This window comes from Octopus bimaculoides, chromosome 8 (assembly GCF_001194135.2).
Source record: "Octopus bimaculoides isolate UCB-OBI-ISO-001 chromosome 8, ASM119413v2, whole genome shotgun sequence".
NCBI classification, from domain to species: Eukaryota; Metazoa; Mollusca; class Cephalopoda; order Octopoda; family Octopodidae; genus Octopus; species Octopus bimaculoides.
The window spans coordinates 95,982,448-96,002,937 of record NC_068988.1 but is presented as its reverse complement, the minus strand read 5'-3'; the positions used below and the strand labels follow the sequence as shown (position 1 = coordinate 96,002,937).

General features: G+C 35.4%; 1 protein-coding gene across 4 annotated transcripts in view; it reads right to left on the bottom strand.

The window, feature by feature from the left end:
• Nucleotides 1–14,298, bottom strand: part of LOC106868269 (dystrophin) — a 111,884-nt gene extending 97,586 nt beyond the window's left edge. The window contains exon 1 of one of the 4 annotated variants that reach the window (XM_052970287.1): nt 13,245–14,298. In XM_052970287.1, the coding sequence (XP_052826247.1) occupies nt 13,245–13,269 (25 nt within the window). In that variant the 5' untranslated portion in view covers nt 13,270–14,298. The remainder of the gene's footprint in view (nt 1–13,244) is intronic. The other 3 variants (XM_014913465.2, XM_052970288.1, XM_014913458.2) reach the window with 3 other exon arrangements.
• Between the last annotated feature and the right edge of the window lie 6,192 nt (nt 14,299–20,490).

The window sequence follows — 20,490 nt, the reverse complement described above, 5'->3', positions numbered from 1 at the left end:
CGTCAATTGTTTTTTGCAGATTCGTATTCTCCGTAGCCGAAAACGAGGCTTTGCGTAGAAAAAATAAATTAAAAGGGTGGGGTTTTTTTTTTTTGTGATCTTTTTATTTTGAAGACCACTTTGTCATTAGCTTGCGCTATTGAACTCTTACAAGAATGATTTATTTTGAATGAGTAGGGATGGTGTTAGAAAACCACATGCGTTGTTCAACATGGCTAAAACTATGGTTATTTTAAACCTATAGTTACTATATTATTGCAACGGCTTCTTCACTATCTCTATAACTTTATCAACAGTTTTTAAAAATCCAAATATAACAGATTACGTCATAGAATGAGCTTTAAATGGAGAAGTAATTTTACATAAATATTATCTAAAAGGTTTCTTAGTCGACCATAGCAAAAAGAGGACCGTTAGTGTGGTTGCTTTTAAAACATACAAATAACAGCAGGGGTCAGAGGGAAAAGGGGATGGTTTGAATGGAGTAAAAACAGATGGAGAGAGAGAGGGGGGAACAGCTGGAAGAAGGAAATGGGGAAAGAAGATGGGAGAAACTTGTCAGAGAGATGAAATGTCGTTAAACAAACAGGATGTTAACTGTAATATCGTCAAGTTATAAAACATCCTCTGCTCAAGAAAAATAAATAACTTAATGATATAAGAAAATATCACTGGCATGTCTCAAATCTGGCTGCTCCTTGCCAAGACATAAGAAACTTCATTTGAAAGAGTTTTCAGATTGTTAATTAAAAGCATTCCAGCTGGGACTGCTCCTCCATTCCGTTTTTTATTATTTTTATTTTGGCACAATATGCCGGGGACTACACTGTCCGATATGTCTTTTTTATATACTGTAAGGGTGTGGTTTAAAGAAGATTTTGTGGCAATATCAAGCAAGTCAAGCGACCGTGCAATGAGTTCTCTTGTTACTCCGCCATTTTCAGGTATTAGGATGGTTATTGAAAGAGGATGAAATTTATTCAGTTTGTTTTTTCTTTCAATAAAAACAAACATAATTTGTTCATATATATTTTTTGTTTCCTATTTCTCTGTCTTCGCGGATACTTAAACAGATGATCGAGTTTAATTTAAATAATGCTTTAAAATAAAGCAAGTAACCAGACATCTCTGAATTTAAAATCAAGCCTGGCTCAGCAGGGATCTTTCATTCCTTCAACGTTGACGGTTCAACTAATTGATACACTGATTTATCAATTCAATCAACTTGCACACCTCACCTGCAAAGCAATCTCTTTTATACTGTAAACAGTGACTCGAGTCATGCAATTTAGTCCAGTACCAAGTGAAGAGAAATCAGTGTTTTTTTCGTTCTGGACGTGACATAGCTTCTGTGACCAAGATACTTTTTTTTGCAAATGCAATTGTCTCATCTAGTCACCAATGTACGAACATCAGAGCAGTCTGTCCCATCCTCCTATAAATTTTGCTAGTCAGTGTCAGAAAATGAAAACAAAATTCGAGTCAATTTTTTCTCCTTAGTAAAACCAAAGTGCCAATAATCTCCACCCTTCATTGCACAAAGCCTGACACTACAGTGTTATTTAATCTGCTAGAAACACTAACCAAATCTCCCTAGTAAAGGACACATTAGATAATGTAATCCTTTGTGCATAAAAAGCAATGGTTGGTTACGACTGGAAGGCTTTTGATCACAGGGACTGCTCGATCAAGCCTTACTTGGACTTTAAACAAGATTTCTGCACGAAACTTTAGTCGTCTTCGCAGCCGATAACTAATTCCATTCAGTGAACTTTTAATAAAGGTAGAATTTTGTGGTTCTAAATGTGAGTCAGAAGTTATGAAGGAGTTGTTCTTTATTTATATTGCAGGTATAGGAAGTCTTCAAATTTTAAAATGAAATGAAAAGAAATAAAATAAAAATAAAATAAACTATTGACGTCATTACATTTAAGAACTTGCCTGGTACTTGTGAGTGCTTATGGCCTACAAGTACTTGCATAGAAATACATTAAGAAACAGTTTCATTGCTTCTGTATCATCATTTTGCATTCAAGGTGGCGAGCTGGCAGAATCGTTAACACACTGGGCGAAATGCTTAGCGGTATTTCGTCTGCTGCTACGTTCTGAGTTCAAATTCCGCCGAGGTCGGCTTTGCTTTTCATCCTTTCGAGGTCGATTGAATAAGTACCAGTTACGCACTGGGTCGATGTAATCGACTTAATCTCTTCCCCCAAATCTGAGGCCTTGTGCTTCCAGAAGAAAGGATTATCATTTAGCATTCGTATTCCATGGTGGCACAGGTTGGACAAACGCGCACACGTAAATGTATATGCGTGTATATATATATATAATCGGCAGAAGTTACAGAAGTGACTCAAGAGCCGACAGTTTCATGCACAGCACATGTCAAATGCTTTGATCAATTCCATGCACAGAACTCTTGACCCGTGACCCACTCTTCTAAATTCTGCCGATCAAAACATTTTTTTCTATTATAAGTAAAAGAGTTGAAATTTTAGGGGCAGGGGTAGCCGATTACACGGACCTCAGTACTCGACTGGTACTTATTTTATTGACCCCGAAATGAAGGAAGGTAAAAGTCAGAAAGTAATGTGCCGGAAAAAATGCCGCTAGGCATTTTGTTCGACTTGCCTTCTACCACTACAATAAATTACTGAACCAAATATTTACTAAGGAGGGCGGTCTTTCTGCTAGTATATATAATTGCCCATATGTATGCATATATATATCACATCATACATGTAGATGTATCACTGGTAATATATATAGTGCAAGTAAAAATCCAACTAATCAAGACACAAAAGGCTATCTGAAAGCCATCAATCGTAGAATGGCTCACGAATACATTAAATTTGAAAAACCTTTATGAAAAGAGCAAACACATCGGTGGGGCCATTACTGGGCTGCGGGCGACATAAGCCTAGTTATTCGCTGTCTCTAATTAGTTCAATGTTATTTCGAGTGATTATGTGGCATCGGAGTAAAACTATCAGCTTCTGTATGCGTGTGCTTGGTGATGTGTGTAGCGTGCACGTGCATATATATAAAGTACATTTTCATTTTGCTCCCCCAACGTCTGAGAACAAAGCGAAGGCCTGAGGTGGGCGGTGGACATGGCGTCGTTACGCTTTCCAAAGCCCCTGTAACAATATTTATTTAGTGACAAACGAGAAGGGGTCGAATGGAGGAGAGGGAAGGAGCTAGAATAAAGCTACTGTCTATAGACAGGAAGACGAAGCCATTGATAACAATACAAAAGCGAATAATAATTCTTAACCGATAAAGGCCATGAAACTTCAGGAAACAAAATTGGGAAGTTGTTTCGTCCGTGTCTGTCCTAAAGGTGTGAGCGAGGATAACAATTAAAGACGCCGGTTCTAGTTTTTAGAGTCGAACACGAAAACTAAACAAATATGGCGACCTTTTTAAATACATAAACTTGTGCTTATCACGATTTCCTATATATATATTCCATGTTTTCATGATTTCCTATATATATACAACCCCACTATTTACTGACATATATATATATTATTATGATTGACCGTTGACTGAACACTATTCAATTTTTTTTCTCCGTGTTTTTCTCCTTGTCTCCGTATTCTTTCTGTTGAAGAGCGTAGCTCGAAACGTCAAAGACTTTCCGTATTCCCGAGCGTCATACTAATACATCCTTTTGTTATTTACACCACCTGTCCTCGTCTGTTGTTGTTTCTTCGTATATTCTCCCATATATATATATATATATATATATATAATGATAGAAAAGGCAAGACAACGGCCTGTTTTTCGTTTTATTTCGGTAATTTGTTTTAGTTACATATAACAGGAATAAAGATTCATGAAAGAATATCTATTTTTAATTTCGTTTTTTTACATTTTCCCTCATATCCCAATTCCGTGCCGTTTTCTTTCCTCGTGATGCAGTGGGTTTAACCAAAAGTTGAAACCAAGTCACGTAAGACTTGACCCGAATTGCCTAATTAAAAAAAACAAGTAAACAGCTTTTTTTTTTTTTGTTTTTTAAATATAACCATTGAAACTTAAAATGGCTGTTGAACGGGAATAGAATATTAGACATATCCTTGTTGGAAGCGCAAGAAGACGGTTGAAATAGGAACGTATATAAAGTGGCACATTATTCATTGGGAAGTTACAGATCGTGAAAAATGACATTGTTTGTATGTATGGATAGCTGGCTGGATGTGAGTGTGTATAAAGCAAATAATTAAATAGATTGCCATTTAGAAATTGTGCGTTTGTGTATTAGTAGTGGCGCGGGGGGGTCCCCCAAAGCACATGCACCAGCTCACAATTTGAAACCATTATACATACTAGAAAATTTAGAGACAAAGACTGTCAGGATAAGAGACCAATGTTGCGCGAGTGATTGATATTCGAACGTAATGAGAGAGACGGATAAGTCATTGAATCAGACAGACACACATATGGCCGAATGTTTGACTTGACAATTTGGAAACAAAAGATGATAAATCGTATGACTCAAATTTAACTTTGCAGTCATCGGGGTGAAAACAATACTAAATGGTATTGGTTTAAGGAAACCTCACCAGTATGGAGAAGAAAAAAAAAAAGTCGGCAAAGATTACGCTTCAGTTCATTTTTCAGAAATTGTTCTTTTGTGTCTAACACATAGACCCATCCAATCTAAAATGTCTCTCAATACTGGCACAAGGCCAGCAAGTTCAGAGGAGAGGCTAAGTCGATAACACTGACTTCTAAAGGATGGAAGGCAAAATCGACCTCAGCGGAATTTGAACTAAGAACGTAAAGACACAAAATGCCGCGCTAAAGATTCTGTTAGCTCGCCGCTTTAATGTCTCTATATTAACAAACGTGTGTTACAGACGCATTGAATCGTAGGTGGCCATGAACAGTTAGTTGCTCCGACTTGCAAAGATGCAACCCTAAACGTACTTTTCTCCATAAATGAAAACTAAAATCACTTTACAAGTCGCTAGTCAAACACCATCTAGAGTCTCTAATTGCAGTTTATTTATTATGATCCATGCAAAACAAGACAAATTTTGTAGAGCAACATGTAAACATTTTCAAACAAAAGACCTGATATTTTCAGAAAACATCGAGAAGTCAGACTTGGTGCATCGGATAAAAGTTCTCACAGCAGACAAAAAGAAGTGTACACTATAACAACACTCGACATTAATCACATGTAAATTGTATTTGTGAATATATATGGACATACGCGTGTGCGTGCATGACCAATATATCTGATAAACATTTATTTTCAAGCAATTATTTCAAAATATGATAAAAACAGCATGAATTGAATGTAATAGGGAAAACGAACATTTACTAATTCATTCTTTTTCTTTATAAATTTTCACGACCTTCTATTTGTTACCATCTTCATAAACTGAACTGGTACCAAAATGGCGACATAATGTCCCCCAAAATATATTTATTTTATAATCTGCAAAGGCTGATGCACAAGTTAAAACTATTGACCCATTAAAACTGACATTGTAGTGAGGTCAGTGCTAAATACTTAATGTAATTGACTCAAGAAAGTTTAATTGATTTTAATTACATTAGTGGTAAAGGTAACGATTAATTAGTTTAATGATTACTTCTAGTCAAGAAAGGCAAAGGAGATGACCACAAACTTTTAATTAATTAAAAACAGAATGTGGTTTACGAGTTCGACCATAGCAGTACAGGGATAATTCCACACGTTCTGGTTTCATTAGACCTCGTCAGTAAGTCTTTACCAGTATTATTAGACAAAGATAATTTGATAGATAAAGATAAGCCTTTTTATGAATGATCACAGTGACACAATAACATGAAATAAGGAACAAAAGAAAAACAACATGCAAATTAGGACTTAATGATATGCAGCTCAATTCTAAATGTCAGAAAGACATGGGATGGACACAGAGAGCCTGGTGAAGCTCATAAATATTACGAACAGAATTACTTCTTTAAAAGAAAAAGAAAAAAAAAAGGAAAAAAGCACACGAATAGAAAAGAAAGATCTTTATTCTAAAGATTCATTCAGTTAATGAACTGGAAATGTACAGCACTGAACGAATTGGATCCAAAATATACACCATAAATACATGCATCGGTGCATACAGTTAAGGCTATTATAAATGCTATACTTTGTCTAAAGCCGAGAAACCTGCAGTTTTAAAGCAACATTTAGAATTTTAAGGAACTTGTCACAGCTTCTGTCTATAAATAACAAATCTGTCTTCTGAATCAATATTTTCCTGTACGACATTAATGAAAACAGTCAAGAAATAAAAAGAAAAGAAAAAACTCTAAAATCAACAACATTGAAACTAAATATCCAATTATTTCCTATAAAACATTAATTAAAAAAAAAAAATGCATTAAACAAATATGCATGTCGTATATTTTAAACATTTGTAGGAGCAGGGCTGAGTGCTACTGTTAGGCCAAGGCAGCCATTTTGGGTGTAGAGCTCAGAAAGGTAAAGTACTAAATTAAGTTGTTTTAAGAAAATTATAGTAAAAGGAAAACGTAGTCGCTCAATGTTTTCAGTAATAACAGTATCACAACTAATTAAAGTTAATTAAAATTCAATAATAGTAACTTCATATTTTTATTTCAGTTTTGTGTGAGCCAAGGCTGATTAAAGCAATTGAAACTACTAGCGAGTAGAATATTATTAGGCAAAAAGGAACAATTGTGATGACAAATTGTGTCACAATGCCCTCGGGTGTTAGGGGTGTTGTTGCAAAGTTTTAAATTTAAATAACACAAGTGACAGAAATGTCAATAAAAGGGAGATAGATTAACAATGACAATGTTACAGAAACATTAGAAATCGCTGCTTTTTCTAAGCCTGGAAAATGTCACATTGTGGGTCAAATAATAAATGGCTTGCGATGCAAGATTTTTACAGTTTGTTGAATATTTGTCCCGTTATGATTTCATCACAAATGAAAGTGATCAAGAAATCATGGTTCATTACTTAAAATACTTTCTAAAATAATCTTATACAGTTTCTAGCAGAGGTTTATAAAGCCAGGAAAAACCTGGCCAAATAACATTCAATTATTCTGAACTGCACCACCTGATGTTTGTTATATTGAACAAATGGCAATTACTACACAAAGATGGCTGATGTTATCCCTAACCATCAGATAATAAACAGTCTGGAAGTTATAAGAGAACATTGTTGAGGATTTGCTCCAAAGAAACTACAGCTACCTAAAAAGCTCTTCTTGGATAACTTGAGAAGCAAATTGGATAAGAAATTGAGAAGCAATGTGGTAAGGTTATAATAATAGGAGTAACAAAGAGATCCCTGGATATAAAACAATACATCCTCTTTGTACAATGCGCTCTCTTTAAACTTAGTAGTCTATGGTGACAAAACTGGAAAAGACATACAAAGCAAAATTTTTATACAATGGAAATTTTAACATAATTCACATTATTAGTGTCATTGCCTTTGTACAGCTTCTAACGCTGGAGATGTACTACGGTGTCAGCTGTGCACTACCAGTGAACTAAGGTAACACCTCTTGTTTTTCGAGCACCATCCAGAGTATTCAAGTGGTTCCAAGCAGTACTGTTTTCTGCAAGTGCTTCACCCTTATTGCAGCCCCTATTTGTTCCAGGTACCTCTCGAGACTTTTACTCACTGATCTCAGGGCTCTGACAATTATTGGTACTACCACCACCTTTTTCATTGACCATTAGTACCAATAATTGTCGGAATCCTGGGAACAGTGAGTAAAAATCTTGAGAAATACATGGAACAAATAGGGGCTGCAATAAGGGTGGAGCACTTGTAGAAAACAGCACTGCTTGGAACCACTCAAATAATAATAATAATAATAATAATATTATTATTATTATTACCTTTGACAAAGAGGTTACATTTTTAACAGGATTTTTTTTCCTGTCTGGAAACAATATAGTGTCATAACAGGTTGATTAACTGAAGTAACCTTAGGCATAAAAAGGTGTCAAATAAAAAGTTGTGTTGCATTTGGCAGAGGTTATATATCCCACAGAGTTCTCTTTAGTTCAAAATGATTTACGTGCCAAGAGAGTATTTTCTTTCTTTTTTCTTGTGTTTGAAAAAGATAATTAGTCATTCTTATTATTTAGAATAAATTTGGCAGTTTTAAGTACTGTGCTTTTCATTTTTTATGCAAAACATCTGCTCATGATGGTCAAAGTTGATAATTTTTTTTGTTTTTTTTAGAGGAATTGGAATCAAGTTAGTTGGTTTTGGCCCTTCTTACATTCTAAGAGGGGTCAGGCTGCATCTGGGTCATGGGTGCACTTCTGCTGACACTTGGATATCAGAGACTTGTGCAAATTCATTGAAATCCAGAACATCGATGCAAAACATTCTGGTCAATGTTTCATCAGTTCTGCCAGATTCTATCATGTAATAACTTCATACATTAGCAGACTTCATTTAAAATTAGTGGTTAGGTGAAAAACATGACTGGGGAATGGCGTGCAAATTTTGAAATTCCATCTTTTATACATGGAGCATCTGGTGGTCGCTCGACATACTAGAAAGAGCAGTCAAATCTCCCTCGACTCATCCACCTATTTAAAAAAAGCTAGCAAACGAAGAGCTCACTGATTAAGCCATTTAGTCCTAAAACGTAAAATCTGCTTAAAACCAAAACACAAAATTGTGATTTGTCATACTTAGATCACATAAATCAATATATTTGGTATTACGGAGATGTATTTGCACAGCAAGTGACTTGATCTGAGATCGTGTGCTGAAACAAAAATAATTGCAGCGTGGAAGATGTTGATAAGAAATTCTCAAACTTTACAATAAAAATTCTTATTTAAGTTATTCGGCGAAGTAACCCAATATTCTCAAAATAATTGGTATTTTTCAGAAAAATTCGAACACTATGCTATAATCCCGACCATTACTGTCAACGTTAATAAACGATTCAATGATTTAGATAATCTCTTGTACTTCGACTTTTGACATTTACAATTACGCACGTAAGTTAAAAGCTCTTTTAGATATTTTATATAAATTATCTGAACCGTTACTGCTCGTTAGCTCTGTCTCACTGAACAGACATGTTCAAAACTAATGTGATTTTGAAGCAGGTCGAGAAATCCCAAAGAGGGTACCTTGTTAGTTTGTGTGATTCCAGGAATTTAGGGTGTGTGTGTCCCCAGAACTACATTATCCTGAATACATTATTTGGAAATGGTCGGGTACACCTCGCTTTCATATTCTGATATATTTTTGTGTTATTTAACACTATACATCCATAAGAAATACAATCACAGAACGAATACTGCTATTAATTCGGTTTTCTATTATGTATATGTTTTAAGAATGATATCCAGATTGCTATTTTAAACAAATACTGCCTCTGTCGCACATAACGAATATATGTATTTTGCAGGAGCCGTATCTAACTGAAGCTAAAGAAATGCAAGAAGAGAAACTATCAAATCGATATCTGTGGAAGAACCAGAGACCAGTATTTGGACGCGTGAATAAAGAGAATAAATGTCAGCAACATTAAGCACATCGGACCTGTTGTATAACTGGAAAGAAAACTTAGCTATTTAAAACTATGTATTTTATGCATCCAACCGCATATCTGAAGGACCTAATATGTCCATCATGTATATAGGGGTTCGTTCTATATAAAAAGCTTGATATTTTAATTCCAAGCCGACTCGTTTGAGCCCCGAGATGACGATGTCTGAGAACAAAGTAAATTGTTTTCGAAAGGTACTCGCGAAAGACAAGCATCTTAATCTCGAGTGATAAGTGGATTATCCTGCAACCACTTAGCCCTTCAGAAACAGGGGGCAACATCCAGTCTAATAAAACTCTATACATCGTGAAAGGATTAACTTATTGGATTATATTTAGAACATTAAATCTACTTGTTATTATAGAGGGCTGGAGACAGAAGATGAGGCCAGTGAATAGTGGAAAGCAAGAAAACAATGGATTGAAGGTTTCGAGATATTTAGATGTTCATTTATGCTTTGTGTTTAAATCTGAGGTAAACTTTTTGCTTTTATTATTCTACTGGGGTCACCACTCCAACTTTCGTCCTTCCAAACCTACGAGGGGGTACTGTAAAGTTCCTGGCTTTAAGGGTATCGCGAAAGGCCTGGCTGAATTCCCATCTTGCCAGTTCTTTTACATGACTTAGAAAAACTAAGAGACCACTTCAATAAGTGTGTGAATCTCAAATGGGGAATATGTCAAATAAAATCATAATTAACTGATCCTCCTGTATTTTCTTTAACCCAAAGCCAGAAACTTTTCAGCATTGCCTCGTAAATGAAATACTCACTGAGTGAAGGACGAAATGTGATTCAGTTGACGACAATATCTTGCATGTGATGTGGTTATTTAAATAGGGCCCCGACGTCGAAACAGTTTTAACAAAGGGCAATGTATATGCAACCTAGCAGCATGTTTGCTGCTGCCTGGGAGTGAGATGCAGGTCTTGCAGGAGTGGTTGGGATGGGACAGATGGGATGGAAGAGGAAGAAGCGAAAACATGAACAAAGACAGCAAGATTTAGCAAGATTTAAATATCTTATATTTCCTTTATATCTATTTCGATGGCAATAATTATCATTAAAAAAGCGGAAAGTTAATATATATTTAAAAAAAAAGAACAACTTTGTTGATAAAAGAGAATTCTATAAAGAAAAGATGTGTAGCTTTCGTCATGTGTAGCTTCTGCACATGCAGTGATGCAATAAGCTGCTGTTTGTGCATCTAAATGCTATCAAGCACATGTGTTCATATTAAAGAACAGTGGAAGTAATATTTTGTCTTTTACATTTATTTGTGTGCCAAATGTTATTACAAATTTATAGAAATAACAACAAAAACGTGAAAATATCACATTTTGACCAAGATGAACTCAAACTGTGATTTAAATCAATATGAAAAAGATGAGAAATAAGAAATCCGTGGGGTGCAGCAAAAATACATGTTTATGTTGTGGTGAAAAAGTAAAGCAAAGATTTCCGACATTATAAAGTAAAATTTCAAACTTTAATCAATAATTCGATCGACGATAACAGTGATGCTGCTGATGCTAACAGAAAAGCAAAAACGTGTTACAAACTTTGATAAAGTCTAGATAAAAACTTTCATTCAATGTAATCTCAATCAAGATAAATACTCCAAAATGGAATATCTCGAGATATTATCACATTTAAAACTGTCATTTGTTTACTTTGGGACACACTTTGTTCTCTGTTATTATTTAAGTTGTGGTGGTGATTGTTTAGCCACAGGTCAACTCTGATCAAAGACATTCTAGCCATGCCCTCATGTCTTTTATTCAGTGGATCTAGGTCTATCTTATCCAATATGTCTTAAAATACTGTAGGCTGTGGGTCGAAAAAGTTTTGGCTGCTATTTCTAGCAGATTAAGCAACTTGCATAGACAGGTTGTTCTTTTTAACAAAGGTCAACCCAGAGTGAACAGACTAAGCAAAGGTGTTCCAGTTATGACAGTCTCGTCTTTTTTATATAGCAGGTTTCATATTGTCGACTGTCGCCTTTATTTAAGACAACAGGGTATGATTCGAGGAAGAACTAGTTGCAATTTTTAGCAGGTCGAGCTACCACGTAGAGGCTCCTTTTGGTGATGGTGAAAATTTCTTAGACTGACACAAGTCGATAGAATTAACCAGTGATTCTTTACCTTTACAGTCGTAAGAACACATTACACAAACCGAAATTTCAAAAACAATAAATAATTGTTTCAAAACATTAATGACGATATTTTTTGTCTTGTGTATTTAGGGTCAAAATGTAGAGAAAAACTCGCCGAAGTGACCTCCAGTATAACATGTCTAATTCTTCTTTAATCGACCCAGGAAGACTGAAAGGCAACAGTGACTCCTATGGGATTTGATCCTAAATTGCAGTAAATCATCTAAACCAGCTCTCTCTCTCTTTCTCACTCCACTACGCGTAAAGTATTTAACAATTAATTAACTATAATTAATGTGCAGTTGATAAAGCATTCCTTCGACAAAGGAATGCCGTTGGTAATTATAAAATATATAATATCCAGTTGTTAAATCAATTTCGAAGTTATGAGCAAAAATGAGATGTGACATTCATGCTACATAAAAGAACCACTTGGACTTAAGGAAAAAAATGTGACAACTATTCGTGACATGTCAGTCTATAGAAATACACTTTCTTATTGCTACTAAGGTAGAAACAAGATATTAATTGTTTACATAGACTGAAAGTCGTGTTTTATAATAAAATGAGAATAAACGACGATTATGTCTTTTATTTCAGGGACATTATTAAGTAACACCAACGAAGTTGGAACAAGAAATCGAAACGATATTAGAACTCGGCTTACAACCACCTATTTAACTGCCGAATCGAGAATAAGTCAATGTAATTATTAAATACATTATATATAACAAAAGCATAATAGATACAACAGTTTTTTTTTTATTAATGCTAGTTGCAACTTAGGGAAATTTGTAGAAAAACAAAACAGTAACTAATAAGTAAGGTTGCTTCTAACATGAAAGGAATAAAAGCAGAACTTTTGAGCTGTTTTTCTTTTTTACTTCCTTGCAGTGGAAATTGTTTTGATTGTTGAAAAGTTTGAAATTACTTTAATAAACTAAGAAATATAGGTCTAATGGTGATAGTAGTATCATCAACAATAGAAAGATATAACTTTTCGTGTGGAAACAAATCGTTTCGAGAACCAAAGAACAGAGAACATTAAATGAGAGAGAAGAATTGATGAGAGAAAACGTGGAAAACAGAGTCAAGTAAGGATTTACATCATAGAACATGTTTTATATATATATATAATACACGCACAAACAGGCATTCTATATATAAACATATATAATGAGAAAGATGCAGGCAGAAATTCAAGTTTGGTTGTTATGAAACTACCATTATTACTGGTTTCTTACATTGGCACAAGGCTCTCAAATATAAATGAAAAGATGTGATGTGCATGTCTTTTCCACTGTGATTAATAACAACAATAATGGTTGGTTACAGCGGGGATTCGAAACTGAATTGTAGTTTACCTTATATTGTCTGTGATGTTCGTCACCATTATTTCTAAAACGGCAACCACCACCAATATTGTTATCATTCATTTTAACAACTCTTAACATTCTTGTTATTATTATCGTCTTTACGTGCAATATAAACAGTAATGGAGAAAATATCAATAAATTCTTACCTTGTATACTGTTGTCGGGCGACATGGTAATAATTTAAAGAGTGTCCAGTTTTTCTTATCTTTTTTAATAAATCTCCCGAAGTCACACCAGAATCGTGTTAAATTAATAACAACACAAAACGGGAGGAAAGATACAAAGAAAACAGACAGTTTGCAATAAAGGTTAGATTTCTAAAAAAAAAAATTACTCAGAGAATAATAAAAATGTTAATTACAGTTATTATAACTAATATGAAGTTAATTAAATATTAAGTTTCAGAAGTAAATAATTCTTCTGATGAATTAATTAAAATCATTATCATCAGATGTGAGTAAAGTTGAACTGTAATGTCAACCAGATGGGAAAGAACAACATTAAATTAACTCAAGAGTTTGTTTAACTTGTTCTCGTTTGTCTCGAAAGCCAAAACAGTTCATCTGGCAGCATCACTCCTTCGCGGTCGTCTCTTCTTTACTTCTTCTTCTTCTTCTATAACCCTCTCTCTCTCTTTCTCTCTCTCCTCTATCATTTCACATGCCTTATTATTATTGCTGCTGCTGCTTGTTATTCGTTAACTTCCCCTCTTACTTGTTTCTTTCTGTCTTCCTTTAAATACCACTACCTTCGCTATTCCTTTTTCACACCACTTTTTTCTCTCACACTATCTGTGTGTATTTCTTCCCCCTCTCTCTTTCTCCTTACAACTCTCTTTTTTACACAACTCTTAATTACAAAGTAATTTTCTCTCTCTCTCTCATTAACACCCCTCTTACTCAAACTCTAATTACTAAGTAGTTTATTTCACTCTCTTCACAATATTTTTTAGCCCACTTCTGTACTAAACACTGTCTCTCTCTCTCACTTTCTTTTCAACGCTCCTCTCACTCTATCTCCAAACTACCAAACACTTTCTTTCTCTCTCTCTCTCTCTCTACCTAACTTCACGAATTAATATCTTATCTTTCTCAATTTATAATTTATTAAATAACTATCTATCGTCAACGTTTCTGTTCTGTTTCACTATATTTCTAATATAGCCAACATAACGACTGACTTATTACCTATCTTGTCTCCTCTACCTTCCATCGTCTATCGCTACACACTCCACTCCGAGCCCTACTCCACTCGGCTCTCAGCCAACTATTTTCAAATCAGCAGCTACCGTGTCACTTTTTAAAAGTCGGCAAAATGTCTACAGAAGGGAAACAACTTTCAGTTATTTCATGCAAATGACGTGTGTGTGTGTGTGTATGTGTGTGACGGTGGAATTGTATGCGCACATATGTAAATGACTTGTAATTATGTGTAAAGTTATCGGTCATCTTTGGCGCAGGTCGTCAGAAACACTGCCACTTGGTGACCTCATCTAAGTCATATTTTAGAGTAAGGAATAAGGAGTTGGTTGACCGAAACACTTGCATGCCTCGTTTGATGGTTATGGGATCTTATTTATTGTTGATTTGTTTTGATATCTTGTTGAATAGAACAGGGCCAGTTGAGGTTTAAGAAAAGGGTTGCTCTTGAGGCAATCCCACCAACCAAAGCTTGTCATATAATTTATTTATTGGCCTCAATAAATTAGATGCCTCAATTCTTATATTTTGTTTCTTAAAGACAGACAAATGTATGGCATTTGTTTGAACTCTCTTCCCAAACACCGGAGTGATGTAGAAGCTGTGATGGAACAGGTAAATGAATAGAGCAATTTACCACCAGCTACATTTTTTTAAAAACTGGTACGGTAGAGTGGAACAGAAAATGTTCTGGTATATAATACACTTTTAGGGATATTTTTTTACCTATTTCTTTTTCTTTTTTTTTCTTTCTAGTTGACACTCCTTCGGGGCATTGACGAAGAGATTTCTCGAAGCCTGCTTCTGAATTGTGTGTAATTCTATATATTGCTGCCAGGATGTCCGGTGTTTCGAAAATTATGACATTTTGGAGGAGAGGAAGATGGAGTAGTATTGATTACTTTCTGTAGATGTCATTTGTTTGATATTTGGAGAATACTGTTTTCTCACACTCGTGTCCCAGTGGAAAAGCAGCTACCCTCTATTTTATTTTGTTTTCATATAAGTTGAACACTTTTGTATATTAGTCACTGAGGGGATTTGACCATCGAATCTTGAATTCACACATGACATATCGAGGACTATTCCACGTTGCTCCAGTGCACTCAGCTGGAAAAAAGGAGTAATCCGGCAATGGACTGGCGTCCCGACCAGGTGGGGAATATAGATTTCGTCGATCGTTTTCAAGTCTATATCACAAGCAACATTTCCCCACAGAATTGAAAGATGCGTCCGTGAAACCAATACAGGAAATGAGGTGTTCTGAACATCTGTTAAAATTACAGAGCAACTTTGAGAGTCTGATAAAATCTCTGGGCTCCTTGTAAGGAAACTGAATTCAAATGCTTAAAAGCGTAAATATAAAAAGAAAAACAACTGAAATGAAATTTTCAAAATATTGAAATGAACAAATACAAGCTACAAATTGCATGTTTAAACTACATACATACATAGAATGAAGATTCAGTTGAATTAGATACTTAAATTAAGACACAAAGCCTGATCGGTATAATCCACGCAGCTCCAAGTTAGTTGAACAAAAGGCAAATAAGTTACAAAGATGTCTAGGTATCAGTGTAAACAATGGAAACAATTTTGGTTTCTAGTATTGATATAAATTTTGCTAAAAATGGTTTACTCTTTAAGTTGGAAATTTATAAAGCCATCTGCTTCTGAGGAGTACGGTTTCTTTTTCAAATTGATGTAATGTTTTCATTGATCGATTAAATGGAGCCGCTTGAAACGGCCGTAATGCACCGATACCTGGACATCCTTGTTACTTATTTGCTATATATATATATATATATATATATATATACACACATTTATATGTATATATATATATATGTATACATACATACATGTATGTATATGTGCGTGTGTATATATGTACGACACGTGTGTAAATATATATAAGGTATATATACATATATGTGTGGATGTGCGTGCGTAAATGCATAATCTATCTATCTACCTACCTACATATCTATCCATCTGTCTCTCTCTCTCTTTCTACCCACCTACCTATTTATTTATCTGTCTTTCTGTCTCTGTCTACCTACCCACCTTGTTCGCTTGTCAGCTACGTTTGCGTATGCATGCGTGTTTGCGAGCGCATATTTGTATTTGCGTGTGTTTGGGTTAATGCCGATTCTGGTCAAAACCCACCGTTTTTTTTTTGTTTTTTGTTTATTTTGTATCGTTTCATGTCCAGTAAACTGGCGATTCAACAAAGAGCGACTGTATAAACAGCAGACTTAAATATTTACAGGGATCGATATGATCGATCACCTAAACCCCTTGAAAGGGATGTCCCTCCATGGCTCCAGTCCAATTAATGGAACAATGTATGAAGGAAGGAAAGAAGAATATACGCATGTGTATGTATGTATGTATGTATGTATGTATGTATGTATGTATGTATGTATGCATATATGTATATATGTATGTCTATGTATGGATATGTGTATATATGTATATGTGTATATATGTATGTGTATGTACCTGTGCATTTATATATATATATATATATATATGTATGTATATATATATATATATATATATGTATATTTATATACATGTACTATAAATATATCGTCTGTGTGTGTACAGGTATGTGTGTGTACACGCGTCTGTAATGCACTTACACACACACACATACGTACGCACGCACACGTACATATTATTCATGCACGGATATGCCAGTTACTTCCATTAAAAAAAAAATTTAAGGTAAAGAACGACGATTTCTGTATGAATAAGCTGTAATGTTGAAAAATGTGGTTCCTGAATAAAGTAGAACTGAAGATAAAGGAATGGCAGTATCATCAAAGATCTCAACCAGCCCGTAACATATGTGTACATGCATGTGTGCTCACGTTGAATGGAATTAAATGATTCAAAGAAATCTGGTTTGTGAGTCAATCCGTAACCTCTCTCCATTCCACGTCTTCCGCCATTCTTCTCACTCACCCGAGTAATTCATCCCCCTCTATATTAGGTGTTATGTCAGCGGATGAGTCATGCCATCGACAGAATGTGATTTTTTTCCTTCTTTCTATGACAGCTATGCAACAGGTTTATTGATTTATAAGCAAACGGACAAACCCTACCTGATGCACTGCTCAACATCGGGACAAAACATTTATTGGGGCAATGGAAATCGGAGAGAAAAAAAAAACTAGAAAATGGAACAGCGAGGACTGCTTGGAATCGCACCGTTCACCAGAAAGTCACTAATGAAATAATTTTCACTTCCTTACAGCTACGAAACTCGCTTTGCAATCATGTGGTTCCGTGTTCAGTCCCGCTACGTTGCACATTGGGCAAGTGTCGTGTACCACAACTCCGGGTCGACCAACATAAAAGTTACCATTCCTCCCAAACTCTGGAGTCAATACAATTGATGATTCAATAAGAGGACTGGTGGTGGTGGAATGGGGGGGGGGCGATTAGCCGGGGACACTTTTTGCAAGAAGAACGCTTAATTAAGTTGGAGGTTAGCATGCTTAATGAAGTGAGCCAATTCTTTTAATTAATGAAGATTACACTCGTAATGAAGAGGAAAAAAATCATTAGCATTAATGATTAATTTTAGTTAAGAGAAACAAGGGAGCTTATTCGATATTAATTAAAGGTTGAATGGCGGTACATTTGCAGCGGGAAGGAATGTGTCTTGTAAGACTGGTAAGAACATCAGATGAGTTTGTCTTATTACAGCTTATCTGTGAAGTGTTGTCTTTGCAGTATGCATCAGATCTTAGGTAACTGAGAGATAAACAAATTTTGAGAAGATAAACTTTGACAGAGCTGGCAACTAAAACTAATCACTTTCTCTCTGCAGTGAGAACCCATGTCACGCATGTGCACAGGAAAATGGAGAGTAACAGTGCAGGCAGGAGTTGGATTTTACTCATCAAAATCAAACTAGTTGTTGGTTACAAAGAGTGTTGGATCTGCTTTATTGATTTGGTTTTCGATTGGACTGTATTCAACAGCGTTGGCAGGGATGGACTTCACCGCGATGTCATGATTCTGGACACGGCTTGCAGATGTAAAGCTTTACTAGTGACTGGTTATGAATTACAGACTTAACAGATGGATGTTGTACCCTGCGGACATGACCATCTGTCGTAAAAACAGCGGACAGGCAAAGACCATTTACTGCATTTTCTGCTGTGAAGCAAAGATATTAAATAAACAGACGTATGGAACGACAGGAAAAAAAATGTCTTTTACATTATGCAAATATCCATTTGGAATCAATGTTTTGCGATAAAGAGGTTGATTTCATCATCACAGCAAATGTATTAATTGTGAGTCAGCCTTAAACATTTTCTCACTCAACCGATTGAGTCACTACTAAAAACTAGTTTTTTTTCTCTCTCTCTCTCTCCTTCACTCATCCGGAGGCATTAAGCTAATCGTTAATGAATCTTTAATGATTATGGCCTGATGTTTATCTCCGGTTTTTCCTAACCAGTAGGACGCTGGTTTACAGCAGGTCAGGAGAATTTCCCACGGGAGATATTAAACTCTGCACTGTAAACAGAATGACGGCAAATCAACAGTGCTACTGCATTCTGGGGTAGTAAGTTGCCACATCAATCGACAGCCAGATAGACTGGGCCATTCTGGAGTTAACTCATTTGAAACACAACGTTAACGATGAGACACGATCCCTTGGCCTCAAAGTCTTCGAGTGAATTCGGACCTTAGTTAATTGTTTATTTAGTTTTGTAGGTATACGCGTGGAATGAAAGCGGTGTGTAGTATGAGTCTTATAGAGGTAAGGAAACTACAAAATTTGAACGTCTGGGTGTAGTTATTACTAAGTGGAAAGGTGTTTTGCTGATAAGCTGAACGTTAGAATAGAGATATTCTTAGATATTATTACTAGAGGAATAACTTTCACATTTCAGTAAGTTATATTATATTTGTTTATATGTAAAAAATAGAGAAAATGAGGCGAAGACAGAAATAACTCAGTAATGAATAAATGTTAAATCCTACTGTAGAACCTCGTTTGGCCCTACCTGAGATTCGAAACCGCTTGTCAAGCAAGCGGGAAATCCTGTGTTTGTATTTCCACACAAGATGATTAATGGGAAACACTTGACTTAGGAGGATAGTTTGGGCAATAAAGAATACATACAATGGTTCTATTTGACCACGCCAGGCAAAATTCTAAGCGACATGTCGGGCATTATTGAATTTTGTTGTTTTGAAGAAAGAAATTTTTATTTTTATCGTACCTTTTTCGTTATTTAGCCAACTCGCATCCTCTGAGTCTGGTTGGCTTTGATAAAGTTTTGCTCCTTTGGGGGTGAATTTTAAGTCTTTTTATTAGCGAAGTTAAATATTAAATAGAAAACAATATGGCTTCGAAAATCCTGAGGGCTGTTGGCTTTTCCAACGGCCAATACATTATCAGTTTCCCAATTCCTCACTATTAACAGAGAATGTGTAACAACAGCAATGGAAACGGCAAAAAATGAAAAGACAAGTAAACAACAAAACAAAAAATGCAAAACAAACTTTACCACAGTGTGATTTGAATTCAGAACTAAGATTCTAAATAGATATTAACGCTGGAACAATTCTGATAATCCACCGGCCTTCTGTCGGAAATAATATTTAAACCACTTTTCAAGCGAAATACATCGTTGTTGCTGCTACTGTGTGGTGGTGGTGGTGGTGGTTTAGTCTCAGGGTACCATTGACCACAACGATCTTGTCTTTTTTTTTTTAAGGTACCGTGAGCCTTGGTCCATCTTTTTAAAGACTGTAGGCGTGATCTAAGATACATTTGGCTGCAATTTCTAGCAAGCTAAGCACCCACTTAGAGACTTCTTCCCTGGTTCGAAACAAACTCATTTACACGTGTTGTTGATGACACCAATGTTGACTTAGCAGTACAACTGCACTAAGACAAATAATATTATTGAAATGGTGTGGTTGCCAAATTCATGCTGTTGGTGCCATTTCTGTTAATGTTACTTTTGCCCACGATCGGAACTTCTGACAGCATTATTCAGAATTCCTTGATGCTGTCTGTGTTTCTGACTATCATAACACACACACACACGTGCGCGTATGTGTGTTTGTGTGTGTGTATGTATATTTATATAAATGTATGCGCATGTAAATGCATATGTCATATGTACGCATGTGTATTACATGTGTGTGTGTA